This window comes from Bombina bombina, chromosome 3, assembly GCF_027579735.1.
Source record: "Bombina bombina isolate aBomBom1 chromosome 3, aBomBom1.pri, whole genome shotgun sequence".
Lineage (NCBI taxonomy): Eukaryota > Metazoa > Chordata > Amphibia > Anura > Bombinatoridae > Bombina > Bombina bombina.
In genome coordinates, this window is record NC_069501.1 from 1,141,906,877 (window position 1) to 1,141,934,205 (window position 27,329).

The 27,329-nt window shown below is 39.2% G+C and overlaps 1 protein-coding gene across 5 annotated transcripts in view; it reads right to left on the reverse strand.

Annotated features, from left to right (window-relative positions):
- ZMYM2 (zinc finger MYM-type containing 2) overlaps positions 1-27,329 on the reverse strand; it is a 409,791-nt gene that overhangs the window by 222,975 nt on the left and 159,487 nt on the right. For all 5 annotated transcript variants that reach the window (XM_053708531.1, XM_053708528.1, XM_053708530.1 and 2 more), the window contains 3 exons: positions 13,313-13,428; positions 11,325-11,441; positions 11,057-11,207 (listed from right to left, as the gene is read on the reverse strand). In XM_053708531.1, the coding sequence (XP_053564506.1) occupies positions 11,057-11,207; positions 11,325-11,441; positions 13,313-13,428 (384 nt within the window). The remainder of the gene's footprint in view (positions 1-11,056; positions 11,208-11,324; positions 11,442-13,312; positions 13,429-27,329) is intronic.

The following is a 27,329-nucleotide window of genomic DNA, read 5'->3' on the forward strand; positions in this document are numbered from 1 at the left end:
CTGAGAGGAAAACCGGGCTCCAACCTGCTGCGGAGCGCATATCAACGTAGAATCTAGCACAAACTTACTTCACCACCTCCATAGGAGGCAAAGTTTGTAAAACTGAATTGTGGGTGTGGTGAGGGGTGTATTTATAGGCATTTTAAGGTTTGGGAAACTTTGCCCCTCCTGGTAGGAATGTATATCCCATACGTCACTAGCTCATGGACTCTTGCTAATTACATGAAAGAAAAACTTAAATCAAAAGCAGAAGAATCAAACTGAAACAGCTGCCTGAAGAACTTTTCTACCAAAAACTGCTTCCGAAGAAGCAAATACATCAAAATGGTAGAATTTAGTAAATGTATGCAAAGAGGACCAAGTTGCCGCTTTGAAAATCTGATCAACTGAAGCTTCATTCTTAAAAGCCCACGAAGTGGAGACTGATCTAGAAGAATGAGCCGTAATTCTCTGAGGTGGGGCCTGACCCGACTCCAAATAAGCTTTATGAATCAAAAGTTTTAACCAAGAAGCCAAGGAAATAGCAGAAGCCTTCTGACCTTTCCTTGAACCAGAAAATAAAACAAATAGACTGGAAGTCTTCCTGAAATCTTTAATAGCTTCCACATAATATTTCAAAGCTCTTACCACATCCAAAGAATGTAAGGATCTTTCTAAAGAATTCTTAGGATTAGGACACAAGGAAGGGACAAGAATGTCTCTACTAATGTTGTTAGAATTCACAACCTCAGGTAAAAGTTGAATAGAAGACCGCAAAACTGCCTTATCGTGATGAAAAATCAGAAAAGGAGACTCACAAGAAAGAGCAGATAAACTCTTCTAGCAGAAGAGATGGCCAAAAGAAACAACACTTTCCAAGAATGTAGTTTAATGTCCAAAGAATGCATAGGTTCAAATGGAGGAGGCTGTAAAGCCTTCAGAACCAAATTAAGACTCCAAGGAGGAGAAATTGATTTAATAACAGGCTTAATACGAACTAAAGCCTGTACAAAACAGTGTATATCAGGAAGTATAGCAATCTTTCTGTGAAATAAAACAGAAAGAGCGGGGATTTGTCATTTCAAGGAACTTGCAGACAAACCCTTATCCAAACCATCCTGAAGAAACTGTAAAATTCTAGGAATTCTAAAAGAATGCCAGGAGAATTTATGAGAACACCATGCAATATAAGTCTTCCAAACTCTATAATAAATCTTCCTAGAGACAGATTTACGAGCTTGTAATCTAGTATTAATCACTGATTCAGAGAAACCTCTATGACTTAGAACTAAGCATTCAATTCCCATACCTTCAAATTTAATGATTTGAGATCCAGATGGAAAAACGGACCTTGAGATAGTAGGTCTGGCCATAACGGAAGTGACCAAGGCGGGCAACTGGACATCCGAACCAGATCTGCATACCAAAACCTGTGTGGCCATGCTGGAGCCTATTGCATATTGCAGTAAGCGAATAATGCTAGATATGTCGAAATCCAATTCTTGTTGCGCTAAATTTTCCAACCAGAAAGTTGATGCAGCCGCAACATCAGCCAAAGAAATTGCAGGTCTGAGAAGATGACCTGAATATAAATAGGCTTTCCTTAGATAAGATTCAAGCTTCCTATCTAAAGGATCCTTAAAGGAAGTACTATCTTCCATAGGAATAGTGGTACGTTTAGCAAGAGTAGAAATAGCCCCATCAACTTTGGGGATTTTTTTCCCAAAACTCTATAGATTTTGCTGGTAAAGGACACAATTTTTTAAACCTTGAAGAAGGAATAAAAGAAGTACCTGGCTTATTCCATAGAAATCATATCAGAAATAGCCTCAGGAATAGGAAAAACCCATGGAGAAACCACAGGAGGTTTAAAAACAGCATTTAAAACGTTTATTAGACTGAACGTCAATAGGACTGGTTACCTCAATATCCAAAAGCAATTAACACTTCTTTTAATAAAGAACGCATATACTCTATTTTAAATAAATAAGTAGATTTGTTAGTGTCAATGTCTGAGGAAGGATCTTCTGTATCAGATAGATCCTCATCAGAAGAGGATAAATTATTATGTTGTTGGTCATTTGAAATTTTATCAGCTAAATGAGAAGTTTTAAAAGACCTTTTACGTTTATTAGAAGGTGGAAATGCAGACAAAGCCTTCAGGATAGAATCAGAAACAAATTCTTTAAAATTTACAGGTATATCATGCACATTAGAAGCTAAAGGAACTGCAACTGGCAATGTACTATTACTAATGGATACACTATCTGCATGTAAAAGTTTATCATAACAACTATTACAAATGACATTCGGCAAAATAATTTCTACAATTTTACAACAAATGCACTTAGCTTTGGTAGAACCGATGTCAGGCTGCAATGTTCCAGCAGAAACTTCTGAGACAGGATCAGATTGAGACATCTTGCACAATGTAAGAAAAAAAACAACATATAAAGCAAAATTATCTATTTCCTTATATGACAGTTTCAGGAATGGGAAAAAAATGCAAATAGCATAGCCCTCTGATAGAGAAAAAAGCAAGAGGCAAACCTTTCATAGGGTATTGAAATAATGAAAAAGTTTGGCGCCTAGTATGACGCACAACGTAAGGTAAACTTTTTTGGCGCCAAAAATAACCGGAAATGACGCAACCGTGTGAAAGGTCTCATACTTGACGCCGGAAATGACAAAATTGCGTCATAGACATATTTTTTCACGCCAAAAATATTTTCGCGCCAAGAATGACGCAATAAAGTTAAGCATTTGACGCACCCGCGGGCCTAATACCCGCAATTTGCAAGAAGTAGTCAATTGAAAAAAAGACTAAACCCCAGGTAAGAAATAAATTTCTTTAAAAAAAAATATGTTTATATTCCCTAAATATGAAACTGACAGTCTGCAGAAGGAAATTCATGAACCTGACTCATGGCAAATTTAAGTACAATACATATATTTAGAACTTTATATAAATGCATAAAGTGCCCAACCATAGCTGAGGTGTCTTAAGTAATAAAAAACATACTTACCAAAAGACACCCATCCACATATAGCAGATAGCCAAACCAGTACTAAAACAGTTATTAGTAGAGGTAATGGTAAATTGAGAGTATATCGTCGATCTGAAAAGGGAGGTATGAGATGAATCTCTACGACCGATAACAGAGAACCTATGAAATAGACCCCCGTTGGGGAAATCATCGTATTCAAATAAGCGATACTCCCTTCACGTCCCTCTGACATTCGCTGTACTCTGAGATGAATCGGGCTTCAACAATGCTGAGAAGCGCATATCAATGTAGAAATCTTAAGCACAAACTTACTTCACCACCTCCATAGGAGGCAAAGTTTGTAAAACTGAATTGTGGGTGTAGTGAGGGGTGTATTTATAGGCATTTTGAGGTTTGGCAAACTTTGCCCCTCCTGGTAGGATTGTATATCCCATATGTCACTAACTAGCTCATGGACTCTTGCCAATTACATGAAAGAAATATATTTGTTTTCTGATGTATGGGAAGTTCATATGTTAATCATACCACAGTTAGAATGACTAACAAGAAAACATGACTATGTTGTGTCAGAAGACCTAAGAACTGGCTAGTGGCTACTATGTAACCACAGCACAGGCAGCTCATTTTATTTTAACTATTTTGTGGTTTGTATTTTTATGCTCCAAGAGTGTATTGGCCATTGAGAAACATGTACAGTAAGATTCTGTAGTGTTAAATAATTTTTTTATTGAAAAATTAAGGTGTTAGTCATTTATAAGAAAATCGCGATTAAAATCGCGATAGTGATTTTTTTGGGTCCATTTTTGCCCATATCGCCCAGCCCTAATAAGCATGAATTCATGAGAGCAGGAGAAAAACAACTTTTTCCTCAGAAACGTTATGAAGTAAAGCTGGGCATGTGACCGCAACTGCCAAGCTAAAATTACTGCTGCGACACAGACTTCCTGGTACACCGAGTACCAGAAATAACCGTTTTTTTCAAACCTGACAGTTTGCTTTAAAATGTTGCATCCTTTTATTTAAAAGGGGAAATAAATAAGCTGCTGAAATTGAAAATTCAGCCTTACTTTCAGTTTAAACTTGTTTTGTTTTATAAAGTAAATGTGTCAGAAAATAAAGCCTAAAAAAAAGTTTTTAAAGAGTTACAGTGCCTGCTTCATGTCCCAGTGTAGCCCATACAACAGGATTATCTATGTCCCAATAAAAAAGCAGTGTTTTTAATTTGTTAAGTGCATGGTCTCCCCAACTGAAAGAAAAACATAATTTATGTAAGAACTAACCTGATAAATTCATTTCTTTCATATTAGCAAGAGTCCATGAGCTAGTGACGTATGGGATATACATTCCTACCAGGAGGGGCAAAGTTTCCCAAACCTCAAAATGCCTATAAATACACCCCTCACCAAACCCACAAATCAGTTTAACGAATAGCCAAGAAGTGGGGTGATAAGAAAAAAGTGCGAAAGCATAAAAAATAAGGAATTGGAATAATTGTGCTTTATACAAAAAAAATCATAACCACCACAAAAAAGGGTGGGCCTCATGGAATCTTGCTAATATGAAAGAAATGAATTTATCAGGTAAGTTCTTACATAAATTATGTTTTCTTTCATGTAATTAGCAAGTGTCCATGAGCTAGTGACGTATTGGATAATGACTACCCAAGATGTGGATCTTTCCACGCAAGAGTCACTAGAGAGGGAGGGATAAAATAAAGACAGCCAATTCCGCTGAAAAATAATCCACACCCAAAATAATTTAAATTTTATAATGAAAAAAACTGAAAATATAAGCAGAAGATTCAAACTGAAACAGCTGCCTGAAGTACTTTTCTACCAAAAACAGCTTCAGAAGAAGAAAACACATCAAAATGGTAGAATTTAGTAAAAGTATGCAAAGAAGACCAAGTTGCTGCTTTGCAAATCTGATCAACCGAAGCTTCATTCCTAAACGCCCAGGAAGTAGAAACTGACCTAGTAGAATGAGCTGCAATCTTTTGAGGCGGAGTTTTACCGGACTCGACATAAGCATGATGAATTAAAGATTTCAACCAAGATGCCAAAGAAATGGCAGAGGCCTTCTGACCTTTCCTAGAACTGGAAAAGATAACAAAAAGACTAGAAGTCTTTCGGAAAGTCTTAGTAGCTTCAACATAATATTTCAAAGCTCTAACTACATCCAAAGAATGCAATGATTTTTCCTAAGAATTCTTAGGATTAGGACATAATGAAGGAACCACAATTTCTCTACTAATGTTGTTGGAATTCACAACCTTAGGTAAAAATTCAAAAGAAGTTCGCAACACCGCCTTATCCTGGTGAAAAAATCAGAAAAGGAGACTCACAAGAAAGAGCAGATAATTCAGAAACTCTTCTGGCAGAAGAGATAGCCAGAAGGAACAAAACTTTCCAAGAAAGTAATTTAATGTCCAATGAATGAATAGGTTCAAACGGAGGAGCTTGAAGAGCCCCCAGAACCAAATTCAAACTCCAAGGAGGAGAAATTGACTTAATGACAGGTTTTATACGAACCAAAGCTTGTACAAAACAATGAATATCAGGAAGATTAGCAATCTTTCTGTGAAAAAGAACAGAAAGAGCAGAGATTTGTCCTTTCAAGGAACTTGCAGACAAACCTTTATCCAAACCATCCTGAAGAAACTGTAAAATTCTCGGAATTCTAAAAGAATGCCAGGAAAAATGACGAGAAAGACACCAAGAAATATAAGTCTTCCAGACTCAATAATATATCTCCCTGGATACAGATTTACGAGCCTGTAACATAGTATTTATCACAGAGTCAGAGAAACCTCTTTGACTAAGAATCAAGCGTTCAATCTCCATACCTTTAAATTTAAGGATTTGAGATACTGATGGAAAAAAGGACCTTGCGACAGAAGGTCTGGTCTTAACAGAAGAGTCCACGGTTGGCAAGAAGCCACCCGGACAAGATCCGCATACCAAAACCTGTGAGGCCATGCTGGAGCTACCAGCAGAACAAACTAGCATTCCTTCAGAATCTTGGAGATCACTCTTGGAAGAAGAACTAGAGGCGGAAAGATATAGGCAGGATGATACTTCCAAGGAAGTGACAATGCATCCACTGCTTCCGCTTGAGGATCCCTGGATCTGGACAGATACCTGGGAAGTTTCTTGTTTAGATGAGAGGCCATCAGATCTATTTCTGGAAGTCCCCACATTTGAACGATCTGAAGAAATACCTCTGGGTGAAGAGACCATTCGCCCGGATGCAACGTTTGGCGACTGAGATAATCCGCTTCCCAATTGTCTATACCTGGGATATGAACCGCAGAAACTAGACAGGAGCTGGATTCCGCCCAAACCAGAATTCGAGATACTTCTTTCATAGCTAGAGGACTGTGAGTCCCTCCTTGATGATTGATGTATGCCACAGTTGTGACATTGTCCGTCTGAAAACAAATGAACGATTCTCTCTTTAGAAGAGGCCAAGACTGAAGAGCTCTGAAAATTGCACGGAGTTCCAAAATATTGATCGGTAATCTCACCTCCTGAGATTTCCAAACCCCTTGTGCCGTCAGAGACCCCCATACAGCTCCCCAACCTGTAAGACTTGCATCTGTTGAAATTACAGTCCAGGTCGGAAGAACAAAAGAAGCCCCCTGAACTAAACGATGGTGATCTGTCCACCACGCCAGAGAGTGTCGTACAATCGGTCTTAAAGATATTAATTGAGATATCTTTGTGTAATCCCTGCACCATTGGTTCAGCATACAGAGCTGAAGAGGTCGCATGTAAAAACGAGCAAAGGGGATCGCGTCCGATGCAGCAGTCATAAGACCTAGAATTTCCATGCATAAGGCTACCGAAGGGAATGATTGTGACTGAAGGTTTCGACAAGCTGATATCAATTTTAGACGTCTCTTGTCTGTCAAAGATAGAGTCATGGACACTGAATCTATCTGGAAACCCAAAAAGGTTACCCTTGTCTGAGGAATCAATGAACTTTTTAGTAAATTGATCCTCCAACCATGATCTTGAAGAAACAACACAAGTCGATTTGTATGAGATTCTGCTAAATGTGAAGACTGAGCAAGTACCAAGATATCATCCAAATAAGGAAATACCACAATACCCTGTTCTCTGATTACAGACAGAAGGGCACCGAGAACCTTTGTAAAAATCCTTGGAGCTGTTGCTAGGCCAAACGGCAGAGCCACAAACTGGTAATTAGGGATGCACCGAAATTTCGGCCGCAGAAAGTTTCGGCCGAAAATGGCATTTTTGGCTATTTCGGTTTTCGGTTTTTTTGCCTGTTATTTTCGGTAAGCATCAAATTTGATGCTAGACTAGAGCTGCTGTTTAAGGTTATTACTTGACTTACTGTTCTGCATATAATGAGTTTTCTAGGACTATACTTTATTTGGATAATTGGTAAAAAAACTGTTAAATATGATTCTGTTACATAGAACTAAATGAAGAATAATACAGTATATTGATATTTATAATTGTTTTAAGTAGGGATGCACCAAAATTTTGGTCACAGAAACATTTTGGCCGAAAATGGCATTATTTTTTGCCTGTTTTTTTTTTCTTGGTAAAATTATTGTGTAGCATATTATTGTTTTAAGATATTTTTGTCCAATTTTAGTGTGTTACTTTCAATAAAAGTGTGGGCTTTTTTTATTGGTTCTAATTATGCAAAAAAAAAAAAAAACCTAAAAAAATTAATTTGAAAAAATAAATTTTCGGTATCAGTTTCGGTTTTCGGCCAAGTGCATCCCGGATTTTCGGATTCGGTTTCGGTCCAGAATTTCCATTTCGGTGCATCACTACTGGTAATGCTTGTCTAGGAAAGAGAATCTCAGAAACTGATAGTGGTCTGGATGAATCGGAATATGCAGATATGCATCCTGTAAATCTATATAATGCCCTTGCTGAACAAAAGGCAGGATAGTTCTTACAGTTACCATTTTGAATGTTGGTATCCTTACATAACGATTCAATATTTTTAGATCCAGAACTGGTCTGAAGGAATTCTCCTTCTTTGGTACAATGAAGAGATTTGAATAAAACCTCAGCCCCTGTTCCAGAATTGGAACTGGCATAATTACTCCAGCTAACTCTAGATCTGAAACACATTTCAGAAATGCTTGAGCCTTCGCTGGATTTACTGGGACACGGGAAAGAAAAAATCTCTTTGCAGGAGGCCTTATCTTGAAACCAATTCTGTACCCTTCTGAAACAATGTTCTGAATCCAAAGATTGTGAACGGAATTGATCCAAATTTCTTTGAAAAAACGTAATCTGCCCCCTACCAGCTGAGCTGGAATGAGGGCCGCACCTTCATGTGGACTTAGGAGCTGGCTTTGATTTTCTAAAAGGCTTGGATTTATTCAAGACTGGAGAGGGTTTCCAAACTGATACCGCTCCTGAGGATGAAGGATCAGGCTTTTGTTCCTTGTTGTGACGAAAGGAACGAAAACGATTATTAGACCTGAATTTACCTTTAGATTTTTTATCCTGTGGTAAAAAAGTTCCTTTCCCTCCAGTAACAGTTGAGATAATAGAATCCAACTGAGAACCAAATAATTTATTACCCTGGAAAGAAAGGGAAAGCAGAGTAGACTTAGAAGACATATCAGCATTCCAAGTTTTAAGCCATAAAGCTCTTCTAGCTAAAATAGCTAGAGACATATACCTGACATCAACTCTAATGATATCAAAGATGGCATCACAAATAAAATTATTAGCATGTTGAAGAAGAATAATAATGCTATGAGAATTATGATCTGTTACTTGTTGCGCTAAAGCTTCCAACCAAAAAGTTGAAGCTGCAGCAACATCAGCCAACGATATAGCAGGTCTAAGAAGATTACCTGAACACAAATAAGCTTTTCTTAGAAAGGATTCAATTTTCCTATCTAAAGGATCCTTAAAGGAAGTACCATCTGCCGTAGGAATAGTAGTAAGCTTAGCAAGAGTAGAGACAGCCCCATCAACCTTAGGGATTTTGTCCCAAAACTCTAATCTGTCAGATGGCACAGGATATAATTGCTTAAAACGTTTAGAAGGAGTAAATGAATTACCCAAATTATTCCATTCCCTGGAAATTACTTCAGAAATAGCACCAGGAACAGGAAAAACTTCTGGAATAACTACAGGAGATTTAAAAACCTTATCTAAACGTTTAGATTTAGTATCAAGAGGACCAGAATCCTCAATTTCTAATGCAATTAGGACTTCTTTAAGTAAAGAATGAATAAATTCCATTTTAAATAAATATGAAGATTTATCAGCATCAACCTCTGAGACAGAATCCTCTGAACCAGAAGAACTATTATCAGAATCAGAATGATGATGTTCATTTAAAAATTCATCTGAACAATGAGAAGTTTTAAAAGACTTTTTAAGTTTACTAGAAGGAGGAATAACAGACATAGCCTTCTTAATGGATTTAGAAACAAAATCTCTTATGTTATCAGGAACACTCTGAGTATTAGATGTTGACGGAACAGCAACAGGTAATGGAACTTTACTAAAGGAAATATTATCTGCATTAACAAGTTTGTCATGACATTCATTACAAACAACAGCTGGAGGAACACTTTTGGCGCAAAAGAACGTCAAAAATGACGCAACTTCCGGCGACACGTATGACGCCGGAAACAGAAAAAAAAATTTGCGCCGAAAAAGTCCGCGCCAAGAATTGCGCAATAAAATGAAGCATTTTCAGCCCCCGCGAGCCTAACAGCCCACAGGGAAAAAGTCAAATTTTAAGGTAAGAAAAATGATTGATTCAAATGCATTATCCCAAATATGAAACTGACTGTCTGAAATAAGGAATGTTGAACATCCTGAGTCAAGGCAAATAAATGTTTGAATACATATATTTAGAACTTTATAAAAAAAAGTGCCCAACCATAGCTTAGAGTGTCACAGAAAATAAGACTTACTTACCCCAGGACACTCATCTACATGTTTGTAGAAAGCCAAACCAGTACTGAAACGAAAATCAGCAGAGGTAATGGTATATATATATATATATATATATATATATATATATATATATATATATATATATATATATATATATATATATATAAGAGTATATCGTCGATCTGAAAAGGGAGGTAAGAGATGAATCTCTACGACCGATAACAGAGAACCTATGAAATAGACCCCGTAGAAGGAGATCATTGAATTCAAATAGGCAATACTCTCCTCACATCCCTCTGACATTCACTGCACGCTGAGAGGAAAACCGGGCTCCAACCTGCTGCGGAGCGCATATCAACGTAGAATCTAGCACAAACTTACTTCACCACCTCCATAGGAGGCAAAGTTTGTAAAACTGATTTGTGGGTGTGGTGAGGGGTGTATTTATAGGCATTTTGAGGTTTGGGAAACTTTGCCCCTCCTGGTAGGAATGTATATCCCATACGTCACTAGCTCATGGACTCTTGCTAATTACATGAAAGAAAAGCACTTACCAGCTCCGCTGTTCAGCATGTAGACAGTTACAAGGTATGAGAGGACACAGTTCCTCACGGAGACTTTGAAAAAGAAAGAACAGCGTAGCCAACACTGGCTTTCTAAACTAGGGCAGCAATTGTTAGGAAAACGCAGTAAGTACCTCTTTACAAGTTCATAACTGCTTTAAAGCCACCACTACCCGACTGCAATGAATGACGTGTAATACGGCTATACCCCAAAACTTGATTGTAGATTAAATCAAAATATTTCTTCAGACACCTAAACTTCAACTCCTCCATGCACCGAAGGCAAAGAGAATGACTGGGGGTTGTGGGTAAGGGAGTGATACTTAGCAGTTTAATGGTGGTGCTCTTTGCTTCCTCCTGCTGGCCAGGAGTGATATTCCCAACAGTAATTACTCAAGATGTGGACTCACCATATCTTAGGAAAGAAAGAAATTATGTGGAAAAACTCAAATTACAAAGCAAACACCAAAATGAAGTGCAGTCATATATACGTGTTAGTATAGGTTTACATTAAAAAAAAAAAATTATAAAAAAAAGGTTAGGGTGTGGGCATCTCTTTGAAATAAAGGTTGAACAAATGTATACTCACCCTCACTACAAAATGGCTTTTTTACTCCAGAGAATTTCATTGTATCATGCAAGGTTTTTTCTTCCTGGCAGTATTCACAATATGTAACAATGCAGTGAAGTTTCTTATAATCCTCACAGCAATTAGTGCTGCAAAACTGACTAACCTTATTCTGTAAGAAGCAGAAAAGCAATTAAATAATCACAGTAAGAAATAACTACATTTATGGTCATGATGAAAAATTATTTTTTTAAGACAAAATTAAAAATAAAATAAAAAAAAGTCTTACCTCCCATTCCAGTGTTTCTGGTTTAGAAGAAAACACATTTTTACAATAATTGCATTTGAGCTGGATATCACTTGTACTTGAATGCTGACCATTTTGAGTTGATTGCATACTAAGAGTCTAAAAAAAATTGAACACAAGTTGTATGTTTTGTTCACACATCTGACTTAACAATCTTGTGATTAAGTGCTTATTTGTAATAAGTGTGAGAATCTTGATTTTTCCCAAATCTTTAACGTACTATTTATTTATTTAGACTCGGCTGAAAATGTTCTAATTCTAAAAGATACTTTATAATATTGGTCTCTATATGAGTGAGTCTCACAAACAACACAATTGAAGACAGTCTAACTATACAATAAGATTCTGTGAAACCATCTGAGAAAATCAGGAGTTAAGAATGGGCTGGATTAAGACAAATGCAAGAGAATCCTTTAAAAATAGGGCTCTGAACCCCAGAAATTGCCATGGCAGGTCTCCTAGAGAATCGGATTCCTGAGAAGAAAAACAAAAACAGAGGCACCTCAAAGTGCAGTAACATAAGGGCAATAAGCCAACCCAAAAAACATAGGTAAACCACTCGCGTGCGGTGATGCACACTATAGTATGAATAGGGCAGGCCGAGACTTCTGAGCCGCTCGGCTGACTCGACAACCAGCTCTCCGGACAGGTGAACTCTCAGGGTTCAAGGACCTACTTACAACATAGGTGATTGGAATCAATCATCCTCTGCTGGTACCAAGCCGTTTCTTGCAGCAAAACAATGCTCATGACGATTGACTGGATCGTAATTCAAGCAGATAAAAATGGTAACAGAATTACCAACAGGAGCAGTAGCGATAAAAATGGCTTTCGGGCGCTTGTCTGACAGGTTGTAGACACACTGATATTGTTTTTGGTAGAGGAAATAACTATTTTGTGTTGCGCTTGAGATTCTATTCCGTATAGATAGTATCTTATTGTATAGTTAGAATCTTGCAATGCTGTATGGTAAATTTTTTTTATTTTTTTCTTGCTGTGTTCGTTAATGCAAAAATGTTTGCATGTTTCATATTAATTTCGATCCTTTGATAAGCCATATAGGCGTTTACCTGTATGATGTCACAAGGGGTGGATCATGTGTTTTACCTGTGATGCTTTCTAATGGAGCAGAATGATTTAAATAGGTAGCAGTTACTTGTTATCATTAAAGTCGAAGGAAACACTGTTGATTGCTGAGAAACATGTCACTGTATCAATGACATTTGTTTTTATCCAATAAATAGTTTTATCGCTACCGCTCCTGTTGGTAATTCTGTTAACATTTTTATCTGCTTGAATTACAATCCAGTCAATCATCTTGAGCATTGTTTTGCTGCAAGACACGGTTTGGCACCAGCAGAGGACGATTGATTCCAATAACCTACGGTATAAGTAGGTCCCTCACCCTGAGAGTTCACCTGTCCGGAGAGCTGGTTGTCGAGTCAGTCGAGCGGCTCAGAAGTCTCAGCCTGCCCTAGTCGCACTATAGTGTGCATCACCGCACGCGAGTGGTTTACCCATGTTTTTGGGTTGGCTTGTTGCCCTTACGTTACTGCACTTAGAGGCGCCTCTGTTTTGTTTTCCTTCTCAGGAATCCGATTCTCTACGTCTGCTGATTCTTCCAGAGAGCTGCCGGAGCATCGTTTTTGCCTCAAAAGACTTTATGTTGGGTCTTATTTACATAGCGAATAAGTCTGCTTATTTGTTATTCTTTTTTCAAAATTTGTTGGTCTGTGGGGATATGTACATAGCCCTGATTTTGTCGTTTGAGTATTAGAGTGCCCCTATGGATATTTGAGTGACAGTATTTTTACTCCTTTATGTATGCACTTTTTCTGGCTTCTGTACATATTCAAAGAACACCTTACAAAAATTTAATATATAGTGTTTTATTATTGCACAAATATTTTTAGATCTCTTGTAAACATTTTTTTGTATTGTGGCCGTATTATTGCTGAAGCTATACAAACCTGGAACTTTGCTACACAGTTAGAACTGCAGAAGTTGTACATTTTCCCATCAGGCATTGTGGCTTGATACTGAGGTAAAGAATTTCTTTTACAAAAATGACAAATAATTCCCATATCTGTAAAAATTAAAACAAACATATTTAAAAGAAAACAAACCATATAGACAAAAAAATAAAAAGCTGTGACATACAAAAAGGCGTAATTTGTTTTTAGTTATTAAACAAATTTTATTACTAACAGTAGTGGAATAGTATTCAGGTACTAGTGGGTTCTCTACTACCGTATGCCTTTTAGGCAATATAAACCTATTAGTTGCCACAAAATGGTGATGGATTTCTAATGTAAGAGTTGTGTGCGCTTTACTGAAGACTTGCCATGTTTTCTCATACCCTTACAATGAATAAGTAGCAACATCAGTGCCAAACCTACACTCATGAAAGATAAAGTACTAAAACAAAATAAGATGTTTTTATAATAAAATATTGATTTTTATATATAAGTGTGTGTGTAATTAAAGGGACAGTCAACACCAGAATTTTTGCTTGTTTTAAAAATAAAATTTATGCTTACCTGATAAATTTATTTCTTGACACGGTGAGTCCACGGATCATCATCATCAATTACTGTTGGGAATATCACTCCTGGCCAACAGGAGGACGAGGCAAAGAGCACCACAGCAGAGCTGTTAAAGGGACACTGAATCCAAATTTTTTCTTTCGTGATATAGAGCATGACATTTTAAGCAACTTTCTAATTTACTCCTATTATCAATTTTTCTTCATTATCTTGGTATCTTTATTTGAAATACAAGAATGTATGTTTAGATGCCGGCCCATTTTTGGTGAACATCCTGGGTTGTCCTTTCTGATGGTGGATAAATTCATCCACCAATAAAAAAGTGCTGTCCATATGACTGAACCAAAAAAAAGCGGATGCCCTTTTCAAATAAAGATAGCAAGAGAATGAAGAAAAAAATGTATAAAAGGAGTAAATTAGAAACTTGCTTAAAATGTCATGCTCTATCTGAATCACAAAAGAAAATATTTGGGTTCAGTGTCCCTTTAAGTATTAATTCCTTCCCACAAACCCCAATCATCCGACCGAAAGGAAAAGTAGAAAAAGGAAATAAGGCGCAGAGGTGCCTGAGGATTATATAAAAAAAAACCTGTCTGTAAACCAGGGAGGGCCGTGGACTCACCGTTTCAAGAAAGAAATACATTGATCAGGTAAGCATACATTTTGTTTCCTTTCTAATGACACGGTGAGTCCACGGATCATCATCATCAATTACTGTTGGAAATCAATACCCAAGCCAGAGGACACAGATGATATGGGAGGGACAAGACAGGTAACCTAACCAGAAGGCACCACGCAGTCGAGGCAAAAGAGCAAATTTATACACTTTAGAAAAAATGAGCAAGGAAGGCCAAATCGCCGCCTTACAAATCTTTTCCACAGAGGCCTCTTTTCTTGAAGGCCCAAGAAGAGAACACCGCCCCAGTGGAAAGAACTGTAATTCCCTTAGAAGGCTGCTGTCCAGCAGGCTCATAAGCCCTACCATAACATTTCTCAACCAGAGAAAAGAGAAGTAGCGTAAACTTACTGGCCTAAATGTCTAACCAGAAAAACAACAAACAATACAGGAGACTGAGAAAAGTCCCCTGTAGCCTGCAGAGAAAATGTAAGGTCCCGCACAACATCTAAGTAGTGCACCCGACGATCTTTATGAGAAGAAAGAGTAGGACAGAGAACAGGAACAACTATTTCCTGACTAAAATCTGTCTGAAACAACCTTAGGAAGAAAACCAACATGGTACTTAGACTTGCCTTATCTACTGAAATACGAGATAAGGAAACCACACTGCAAAGCTGAGAGTTCAGAAACCCTCCGAGCAGAAGAAGAACAAAAAACTCTCCAAGATAATATTTAATATATATGGAATGTATATGCTCAAACTGCACCTGATGAAAAACTGTAAGAACAAAGTTAAGGCCCCCAAGGAGCAACTGACTTAAACATGGTCCTGATTCCGACCAGGACCTGAAAAAGTGATTGTACATCCGGCACGTCCACCAGGCGCTTCAGCAGCAGAATGGCAAGCGTCGAAAACTGACCCTTGAGGGTACTAACAAATAAGCCCTTCTCAAGGACTACCTGGATAAAAGAGAAGATCCTTGGGGTCCTTAAAATACTTCCACATTGGTATTTTTTTTTATTATTATTATTATTGGTTATTTGTAGGGCGCCAACAGATTCCGCAGCTCTATTGGTATGCTAGCTGTCACCAGAAGCACATGCCAGATGAGTAAACAGGAGTTTTTACCTAGATTCAAACCCTCAACCTGTTTCGGGAGCGGTGGAGCTAACCACACCACCACATCTCCCTTCACCATATCTTATATAAAATCTTTCTAGGGGTAGACCCTGAATCGTGGCCTTAAGAACCGATTCGAAAGACCCACGATTAGATACAAACAAGAGAACAATCTCCAAGCAAAACACAGTTTTAGAGAAACGATATCTGGATGACGGAAGAACCCCTGAGAGGCAGAAGATTCTTCCTAGTGGAAGTCTCCACAGAGATAGAGACGACATCTCTACTAGATTCACCTATCAGCTCTTGCAAGGCTACGCAAGAGCTAGTAGAAACCCAATGCTCTCACCTACTCGAGCCGAACGATGACTCGCGGAAGGAGAACAAACAGAAGGATGATATGTCAACCTTAAGTTCCAAGGAACTGCCAGAATATCTAGTAGAAGGCTTGAGGATCTCTTAACCTTGAAATGACTTGGGAACTTGGGTTCTGACGAGACCCCAGCAGAACCAATTCTGGAAACCCCCATTTGCAGAGAAAATTCCAGAGGCTATGTTGCCTGTCTATTATCCGATAAAATGGGCTAAAGACAACTGAGGTCAAACCATCAAAACATTGAAAGTCACTATTCGCCTCAAAAATGAAGGGGAGAGCAAACTTCTCCCAGGACCAAAGTCCCTGCGTTATAATGCGGGCAGCGAACCAGCTACCTCTAGCATGATAACCGAGCGCTCTACCATTTGAGCTAATTCCCCAGCAAGTTTTAATAACTAGTATTTAGCGCCTTTCTCCCAGTGAGAGTCAAAGCGCTTTATTCAGTGCTCGTTCTCAGAATTAACCAAATCGGTAGCTGAATAGTAATAGTAGTTATTACCCAATTTAATGGTACTCATTTTATCGACCTCGGGAGGATGAGGGCTGAGTCGGCCCTGCCGGGATCTGAACCTGTGACCATGGACCTTTTAAACAGGCTTTTTTGTAGTCAGGGCATTTATCAACTGAGCTACCTCACCGGCCTAGCTTTCCTGACTTCCGACAGAAAGAACTTCCTTGAAAGGATCAACAATAATTCCTAAGTAGAATACCCATGCAGCTGGGACAAGGGAGCTCTTTTCCAGCTCCACTTCCATCCGTGGAACGAAAAAAACAAAAAAACAAAAACAACGAAACCTCTGAGATCTTGTTTGTCGAAAAATGGCGCCTGGACCAAGAGGACGTCTAGGACAGACGCCACTGCAATCCAAGAACCGATCGCGGTCCAGAACTTTCAGAAAACTCTGGGAGCTGTTGCAAAGCCATTATTGGCCCAACAACTGAAAGAAAATTCAGTCAGAAAGCAAAACTCAAATCTGAGATGATCCCTTTGAAAGGGAAACTGAGGATACGCATCCTTTAGATGTAAGGCCGTTATAAACTGACCCTCTAGCACCAAGGAAGAATGGAGCGAAGAGTCTCCATCTTGAAGGATGGTACATGCCTAAATTAAGACAGAAGGGAGATGGAACAGAATGGAAAAGCAACGAGAGGAAGATTCTGAACACATTTAAAAAACGCCTCTTTATCTGGGCTTCAAAGAAACATGAGAGGTGGAATCTACTCCTGGAAAGGAGATGATATCAATTTGTAACCTTGGGATACTATATCTACAGCCCCTTAGGGATCTACGACATCTAGTATCCAGACAAAAGAAAAAACTGAGACAGACTGCCCCCACAGAATCCAATCCTGTTCTGGGGCAAACCTTCATGCTGAATGATAGTTATCTGCAGTTTTCTTTACTTCCCCCTCGTCCAAGACTGACTGGATATCCAAGAGAACTGCTCCTGCTTGGAAAAACAAAGGGAAAAACTTCACCTGAAGTACAAAGGAACGAAAAGCAGCAACAAAAATAAACTATTGGCCTAACAGCCTCTCTGTTAGGGATCTCCTTATTAAGTCCTCCAAAATGGAATCCGACAAAGCGTTGCAAAAAGAAGCTGCACTTGTCCATAAACGTTTTGTAAATGAGCATCTATCCTAAATAAGGATTGATGTCTAACCAGAATAGCAATGACAGCACCATGATATTTAAAGGAGACAGCTATTACAGACAGGCGAAGGGGTAATCCTCCCCTATCCCTGAGAAAATTCTATTAATACGGTCAAGAACAGGAAAATGTTTACAAATGAATCCTAATAAATATAAAATTCACTAGATTCTAGAGGATTGACAACGACAGGAGAGTCTAAGTTTACCAAGTAGCCAACCCCTCCTAAACAAAAAGGAGTTCCGGCTTGAATCTGAAGAGAACCACTTCAGTACCAGATGAAGGAATTACACTGTCCAAATCTGAGGTTTAACCCTCAGATGCTACCGACTATCCTGCTCATAAAACTATAAGGAGGACAAAATGAGTAGCCACAAGCGGAGCAGAGACCTTACTATCTGTTTCATAAAATAACCTCTTGCGATTTCACTTTAATATAGGAAATGCAGATAAGCCACAGAAGCCAAAAGACACCTGGGCAGATAATTCTGCACGTAAATAACTCCTCCAGGAGATTGAGGGGAACCACAGGGCACTGCATGTGACGCCATAAAAAAGGCTTGGGAAGATTGAGGAGAAAGTTGTGGCATAGCCTGAGCAGCAGCATCCAGGGAGACATGAGGCTAAAATTATTTTTATTTAAAATTACACTGTCACTTTAAAAATTATATATTTAGGAACAGAGCTCTGTTCCATACTAGCAAAGGAAAATACACAGAAATTAAATTATAATTTCTGTAGGTGAAGGAAATCCAACATAAACAAATGCACATTGTGATTACAGATACAGTAAACCCATAATGAACGGATGCACATGTAGGACATGATAAACCCCTTCAGTGCCAGCCTTATAGCCCCAGAAGAACAAAAAAGAGACTTACCTGCATTCTAGCCGTCCGACAGTCAGACGATTTACAAAGTATGAGAGGATGCCGCTCCTCACAGAGACCTGTGTAAAAAGGCAGAGTAAACTTACTCAGGCTTTCAATACCAGGGCAGCAACATATTAGGAAAACGCAGCAAAGCCCACTTTACAAGTTCCTAACTACTTTAAAGCCACCGCAGCTAGAGTACAGCTAGACCCAAATTGTGATGGAAGGAAAGAGCAATCTTGCCCAGACTTCAAAATAACAAAATCTTGATAGAAGAATCTTAATCAGGACACCTAATTACTTCACTACCTCCTTGCACAAGAAGCAAAGAGAATGACTGGGGTTTGTGGGAAGGGAAGTGATACTTAACAGCTCTGCTGTGGTGCTCTTCCCCTCCTCCTCCTGCTGGCCAGGAGTGATATTCCCAACAGTAATTGATGATCCATGGACTCACCGTGTCATTAGAAAGAAAGAGATAATCCCTTAATTACCCATTCCTTAGTTTTGCATAACCCACACAGTTATAATACAGGTTTTACCTCTGTGATTACCTTGTATCTAAGCCTCTGCAGACTGCCCCCTTATTTTGGTTCTTTTGACAGACTTCCATTTTAGCCAATCAGTGCTCACTCCTCTGTAAATTCACGTGCATGAGCTCAATGTTATCTATATGAAAACACAAACTAACTCCCTCTAGTGGTGAAAAAATGTCAAATGCAGAGACGGCCTTTAAGGGCTAAGAAATTAGCATATGAACCTCCTAGGTTTAGCTTTCAAATAAGAATACCAAGAGAACAAAGCAAATTGGAAAGTTGTTCCAAAAAAAATGATGATTCAAATAGGGCATGTCATTTTAAACAACTTTCCAATTTGCTTTGTTCTCTTGGTATTCTTATTTGAAAGCTAAACCTAGGAGGTTCATATGCTAATTTCTTAGACCTTGAAGCCCACCTCTTTCAAATTGCATTTTAACAGTTTTTCACCACTAGAGGGTGTTAGTTCACTTATTTCATATAGATAACACTGTGCTCGTGCACGTGAAGTAATCTGGGAGCAGGCACTGATTGGCTAGACTGCAAGTCTGTCAAAAGAACTGAAAAAAGGGGCAGTTTGCAGAGGCTTAGATACAAGATAATCACAGAGGTTAAAAGTATATTAATATAACTGTGTTGGTTATGCAAAACTGGGAAATGGGTAATAAAGGGATTATCTATCTTTTAAAACAATAAAAATTCTGGTGTAGACTGTCCCTTTTAAGTTGTGTGTCCTGCATTTTCAGTTTTGTATCAAATGTTTGGCCTTCATCCTGATTTTTGTGACACTTTTAAAGGGACAGTCTAGGCCAAAATAAACTTTAATGATTCAGATAGAGCATGTAATTTTAAACAATTTTCCAATTTACTTTTATCACCAATTTTGCTTTGTTCTCTTGGTATTCTTAGTTGAAAGCTTAACCTAGGAGGTTCATATGCTAATTTCTTAGACCTTGAAGCCCACCTCTTTCAGATTGCATTTTAACAGTTTTTCACCACTAGAGGGTGTTAGTTCACGTATTTCATATAGATAACACTGTGCTCGTGCACGAGAAGTTATCTGGGAGCAGGCACTGATTGGCTAGACTGCAAGTCTGTCAAAAGAACTGAAAAAAGGGGCAGTTTGCAGAGGCTTAGATACAAGATAATCACAGAGGTTAAAAGTATATTATTATAACTGTGTTGGTTAAGCAAAACTGGGAAATGGGTAATAAAGGGATTATCTATCTTTTAAAACAATAACAATTCTGGGGTAGACTGTCCCTTTAAGGCCGCCCAAAAGTACCATTTTTTTAATAGGTCCCATTTCTTTATGGCTTTATTTTTTTTTTATCCCCCCCCCCTCTTTTTCAATCTTTGCAAATATCTTAGGTCTTGGGTTTTGTCCATAGCTACTACTGTTTTTGAGCTGACTATTCATTGTTGTGAGACTATTTTATTTTATTTTCCATCAAGATAAGGTTTTTAGAGCACCTTTATTTTTGAACATGGTTTCTTCTTGTAATTTTTAAATGGTCAGGAACCTCCTTCGCCTTGAAATTTTAACAATTTATTTTGTGTTGGAACAAAACAGATCAGCCAAGTCCTAAACATTTATAAAGCAAACATCTCTTATACTTTGAGCTTGAGAATGCACACAACAAGGCTAGCCAGTCATAATATTAGTATAAAATTCATGATTTTGCTGTTATCCAGTAAAGCCAATAGGGGAAATATGTAGCAGGGTTAGCCTTGAAGGTACAATTCTGAGAATTAGAAAATCCATGTTTTTTCAGAGCTAAATTACATAAAGGGTGCAAAATAAACTATGCTGCAAAGTTGTTTAAAGGGACAGTCAAGTCCAAAAAAAAACTGATGATTCAAATGGGGCATGTCATTTTAGACTTGACTGTCCCTTTAAACAACTTTGCAGCATAGTTTATTTTGCACCCTTTATGTAATTTAGCTCTGAAAAAACATGGATTTTCTAATTCTCAGAATTGTACCTTCAAGGCTAACCCTGCTACATATTTCCCCTATTGGCTTTACTGGATAACAGCAAAATCATGAATTTTATACTAATATTATGACTGGCTAGCCTTGTTGTGTGCATACTCAAGCTCAAAGTATAAGAGATGTTTGCTTTATAAATGTTTAGGACTTGGCTGATCTGTTTTGTTTCAACACAAAATAAATTGTTAAAATTTCAAGGCGAAGGAGGTTCCTGACCATTTACAAATTACAAGAAGAAACCATGTTCAAAAATAAAGGTGCTCTAAAAACCTTATCTTGATGGAAAATAAAATAAAGTCTCACAACAATGAATAGTCAGCTCAAAAACAGTAGTAGCTATGGACAAAACCCAAGACCTAAGATATTTGCAAAGATTGAAAAAGAGGGGGGGGGGGATAAAAAAAAAAAAAAAGCCATAAAGAAATGGGACCTATTAAAAAAATGGTACTTTTGGGCGGCCTTAAAAGTGTCACAAAAATCAGGATGAAGGCCAAACATTTAATACAAAACTGAAAATGCAGGACACACAACTTAAAAGGGACAGTCTACACCAGAATTTTTATTGTTTTAAAAGATAGATAGTCCCTTTAATACCCATTTCCCAGTTTTGCATAATCAACACAGTTATAATAATATACTTTTAACCTCTGTGATTATCTTGTATCTAAGCCTCTGCAAACTGCCCCTTTTTTCACTTCTTTTGACAGACTTGCAGTCTAGCCAATCAGTGCCTGCTCCCAGATTACTTCACGTGCACGAGCACAGTGTTATCTATATGAAATAAGTGAACTAACACCCTCTAGTGGTGAAAAACTGTTAAAATGCAATCTGAAAGAGGTGGGCTTCAAGGTCTAAGAAATTAGCATATGAACCTCCTAGGTTAAGCTTTCAACTAAGAATACCAAGAGAACAAAGCAAAATTGGTGATAAAAGTAAATTGGAAAATTGTTTAAAATTACATGCTCTATCTGAATCATGAAAGTTTATTTTGGCCTAGACTGTCCCTTTAAGACTAATCGGTGAAAACACTGAAAGTTTTTTTTCTTCATTAATAATAATTGACACGGTGAGTTCACGGACCATCCAATTACGATTGGGGAATATCACTCCTGCCCAGCAGGGGGCAGCAAAGAGCACCACAGCAAAGCTGTTAAATATCATCTCCCTTCCCTCCAACCCCAGTCTTTCGACCGAAGCAAAGGAGAGAAAGGAAGCAACAAGGTGCAGAAGTGTCTACAGTTTATAACAAAAAACCCTGTCCTTAAGAAAACAGGGCGGGCTGTGGACTCACCGTGTCAAGAAATAAATTTATCAGGTAAACATAAATTTTGTTTTCTTTCTAATGACACGGTGAGTCCACGGATCATCTAATTACTATTGGGAATCAATACCCAAGCTAGAGGACACAGAGGATAAGGGAGGGACAAACAGGGAACCTAAACGTAAGGCACCACTGCTTGAAGAACCTTTCTCCCAAAAGAAGCCTCAGCCGAGGCAAAAGTATTAAACTTATAGAATTTAGAAAAAGTGTGGAGAGGACCAAGTTGCTGCCTTGCAAATATGTTCCACATAAGCTTCTTATTTTTGAATGCCCAGGAAGAGGAAACCGCCCTCGTAGAATGAGCCGTAAATCTCTCAGGAGGCTACCGTCCAGCAGTTTCATAGGCCAAGCTAATGATACTCTTCAGAAACAAAGAAAGAGCAGCCGTAGCTTTCTGCCCCTTACGTTTTCCAGAGAAAACCACAGAGCAGAAGACTGATGAAAATCCTTAGTCGCCTGTAAATAGAATTTCAATGCACACAATAACACAGAAAGGTTAGGACACAAGGAAGGAACAACAATCTCCTGATTAATATTCTGATCTGAAACCACTTTAGGGAGAAACCCTAACTTAGTACGCAAAAACAAAGGAGACTCATACTGTAATGCAGAGAGCTCTGATACTCTACGAGCAGATGAAATAGCAACAAGAAACAAAACCTTCCAAGATAACAATTTAATATCTAAGGAATGCATAGGCTCAAACGGGGCCTGTTGAAGAACTTTAAGAACTAGATTAAGACTCCAGGGAGGAGTAACCGGCTTAAACACAGGCCTGATTCTGACCAAGGCTTGACTTAACAATTGCACGTCTGGTACATTCGCCAGACGTTTATGTAACAATATTAGGGAGCTTGCCGATAAACCCTTCTCCAAACCCTCTTGGAGAAAAGACAAAATTCTAGGAATCTGAACTCTACTCCAAGAGTAGCCTTTGGATTCACATCAATACAGATATTTATGCCATATCTTATGGTAAATCTTTCTAGCCACAGGCTTACGAGCCTGAATAATGGTCTCAATGACCGACTCAGAAAATCCACACTTAGATAAAATTAAGAGTTCAATCTTCAAGCAGTCGGCTTCAGAGAAACTAGATTTGGATGAAGGAAGGTCCTCTCTCAATGGAAGTCTCCAAGGTGGAAGAGATGACATCTCCACCAGGTTTGCATACCAGATCCTACAAGGCCACGCCCGAGCTATGAGGATCACCGACACCCTCTTGTTTGATTCGAGCAATGACTCGAGGGAGGAGAGCGAACAGGGGAAAAAGGTATGCGAGACTGAAATTTCAAGGTACAGTCAGAGCGTCTATTAGTACCGCCTGAGGATCCCTTAACCTTGACCCGTACCTCAGAAGCTTGGCATTCTGCCGAGATGCCATGAGATCCAGCTCCGGCTCTCCCCATCTGAGAATCAAGCTAGAAAAAAAACTTCCGGATGGAGTTCCCACTTCCCCGGGTGAAAGGTCCATCTACTCAGAAAATCCGCCTCCCAGTTGTCCACTCCTGGGATGTGGATCGCTGACAGGGAGCAGTTGTGGGACTCCGCCCACTGAACTATTTTGGCTACCTCTGCCATGGAACTCCCCCCCCTGATGGTTGATGCAAGCCACTGAAGTTATGTTGTCTGACTGGAACCTGATAAACCGGGCCGAAGATAACAGAGGTCAGGCCAGAAGAGCATTGAAGATTGCTCTCAGCTCCAGAATGTTTATGGGTAAAACAGACTCCGACCGAGTCCACGTCCCCTGAGCCTTTAGAGAGCCCAAGACTGCTCCCTCTCCCAGTAGGCTGGCGTCCGTTGTCACAATCACCCAAGTGGGTCTGCGGAAGCAGGTTCCCTGGGAGAGATGTTTCTGAGATAACCACTAAAGAAGAGAATCCCTTGTCTCCTGCTCCAGATGTAATCGTGGAGACAGATCCGCATAATCTCCGTTCCACTGCCTGAGCGTGCATAACTGCAGAGGCCTGAGGTGGAAATGGGCAAACGGGATGATGTCCATGGCTGCTACCATCAGACCGATTACCTTCATGCATTGAGCCACTGAAGGCAGAGGAGAGGACTGAAGCGCTAGACAGGAATCGAAAATCTGATTTCCTGACTTCTGTCGAAAAAATTCTCATTAATAAGAAAACTACCCTTGTAGTTGGAACTAAGGAACTCTTTTCCCAATTCACCTTCCATCCGTGAGATCGCAGGAAGAATAACGTTTCTGTGTGGGATTTTGCTTGCTGAAAGGATGGCGCCTGAACAAGAATGTCGTCCAGATAAGGCACCACTGCAATGCCCCGCAATCGGAGCACCGCCAACAGGGAACCTAGAACCTTTGAGAAAATTCTGGGAGCTGTGGCAAGGCCGAATGGAAGAGCCACAAACTGGAAGTGTTTGTCTAGAAATGCAAACCTCAGAAACTTGTGATGGTCCCTGTGGCATCCTTTAAATCTACAATTGTCATAAATTGACTCTCTTGAACTAAGGGAAGAATGGAACGAATAGTTTCCATCTTGAAGGACGGTACTCTGAGAAAATTTGTTTAGACTTTTGAGATCTAAAATTGGTCTTAAGGTTCCCTCTTTTTTGGGAACCACTTACAGATTTGAGTAAAATCCCAGACCCTGATCCTGCATTGGAACAGGAACTATCACTCCCAGGTCGGAAAGATCTTGAACACAGTGTAAGAACGCCTCTTTATCTGGTCTACAGATAATCTTGAGAGAAGAAACCTGCCCCTGGGAGGAACAATTTTGAACTCTAGTTTGTATCCCTGAGACACGATGTCCACCACCCAGGAATCCTGAACATCCCGAACCCAAGCCTGAGCGAAGGATAGTCTGCCCCCACAAGACCCTTCATGTTGACAGTCATTGGCAGTCTCCTTAGATTGCGTTACCTTGTTTGTTCCACGACTGATTGGACCTCCAGGAAAGCTTGGACTGTTCTTGTTTTGTAGAGGGAGAGGAAGGCTTACCCTTGAAGATTCGAAATGAATGAAAATTACTCTGTCGTCCCTTCCGTTTATTCCTCTTATCCTGTGGGAGGAAATGACCTTTTCCTCCCGTAATGTCGGAAATTATCTCAGACAGACCCGGCCCAAACAAGGTCTTTTCCTTGTAAGGGATCGCTAAAAGCTTAGACGACACATCCGCAGACCAGGATTTCAACCATAGAAATTTTTAATAACCTGTAGGGAAGCATCCGTAATAAAAGAATTGGCCAACTCAAGGGGCTTAATCCTATCCTGGATCTCTTCGAGGGGAGTGTCTGTCCTAACAGAATCAGACAACACATCAAACCAGTATGCTGCCGCACTAGTGACAGTAGCAATACACACCGCAGGTTGCCATTGTAAACCCTGGTGTACATAAATTTTCTTGAGTAAACCCTCTAATTTCTTGTCCATAGGATCCTTAAAGGAACAACTATCTTCTATGGGAATAGTGGTCCTCTTAGCTAGCGTGGAAATTGCCCCTTCCACCTTGGATACCGTCTGCCAAGACTCCTTGATAGAGTCTGCTATAGGAAACTTCTTAAATATAGGGCATGGAGAAAAAGGGATACCCAGTCTCTCCAATTCCCTAGCAATAATCTCTGTAGTTCGAACTGGTACAGGAAAAACCTCCACCATGGAAGGTATATCGAAATACTCTTAGTTTACTAGACTTCTTAGCATTGACTACGACAGTAGTGTCAGTCGTCCATGGTAGCTAAAACCTCCTTAAGTAACAAACTGAGGTGTTCGAGCTTAAACCTGAAAGAAACAACTTATCAGAAGGAATTACACAGTCTGAGATTTCACCCTTAGATGCTACCGAAGTATCTTCCTCCTCAGATTTCTGGGAGGGGACATTCGGAATAGCCACGACTGTCAGCAACCTTACTCACTGATTGTTTAGATTTCCTCTTGCGCTTTCCCTGCAGACAACGGATCAGATACCGCTGAGGACATGAGGGAAGTGATGTGTGTGTGGACAATAAATTTTGGGACGCTTGAGGAGAAAGCTGCGGCATATCTTGAACATTGTCAGAAGACTCCTGAACATCATCCGCCTTAGACAATGTTGGCTCAGGCAAAAGTCTATCCCTGTAATGTAAAAGTTCTCTCAATACATGAGGAACAGAAAGGGATTGGTGGTTCCACATTAGCATCAAAACAAAGAACATGTAACATCTTGCAGGGCCTCTTAGTCCATCTTTATTCACCAACAGAATAGATAAATGGATATTTTATTTAGAAAATACCCCACAAAAAAAAGTTTACTGTTCCTTTAAATTTAAAAAAACAAAACTGCTTTATAAAAATATAAAGTATCACAAAAACCACTCCGGACAACTTCTAAGACTGACTGAAAAAGGAGTGTATATTCTGCTAGAAAAACCGGACTCAACTTCTATTTTTCTGTAAAATGTAGACCGGTAACCGCTATTCTGCTAATGTCTGTAACTAAGCCATTTCTCTGCTCTGGAACATAGGAAGTGTAGGAGGAAAAAGGCACGCAACAGAAAATGCCATCTCAGCTAATCCTGCCCATCGTGGGCATTACGTTAACCTCCCGATCGGCTAAATGTATTACTAAAGCGGCAGGGAGAAAATCAACAATAAAAACCACCACCTACTGAGCCATAAATCTCCTCGTCCCAGTGCCTGCTATTGCTGCCAATAATAAAATGATCCCCCTGGCAATAGGTGAATGTCTCTTGTCCCACAATCGTATTTTTAAGTGCCATCCTTTTATTTTCTGCAATGTGTCCCAGAAAAAATAGTTAGCACTTACCTTTAGACTTCTGCCAGGCAGCACGGCAGCTCACTAGGTTTAAAGCCAGTTCCCTCACATGGACCTGTGGATAAAATCCAAGACTGAGTAATCTTACTCAGGCTTGCACAATTAGGGCAGCATTAAATACATGGGAGGCGCAGCGAGGATTGTACCCCACAAGTTCCCATTGCTTGAAAGC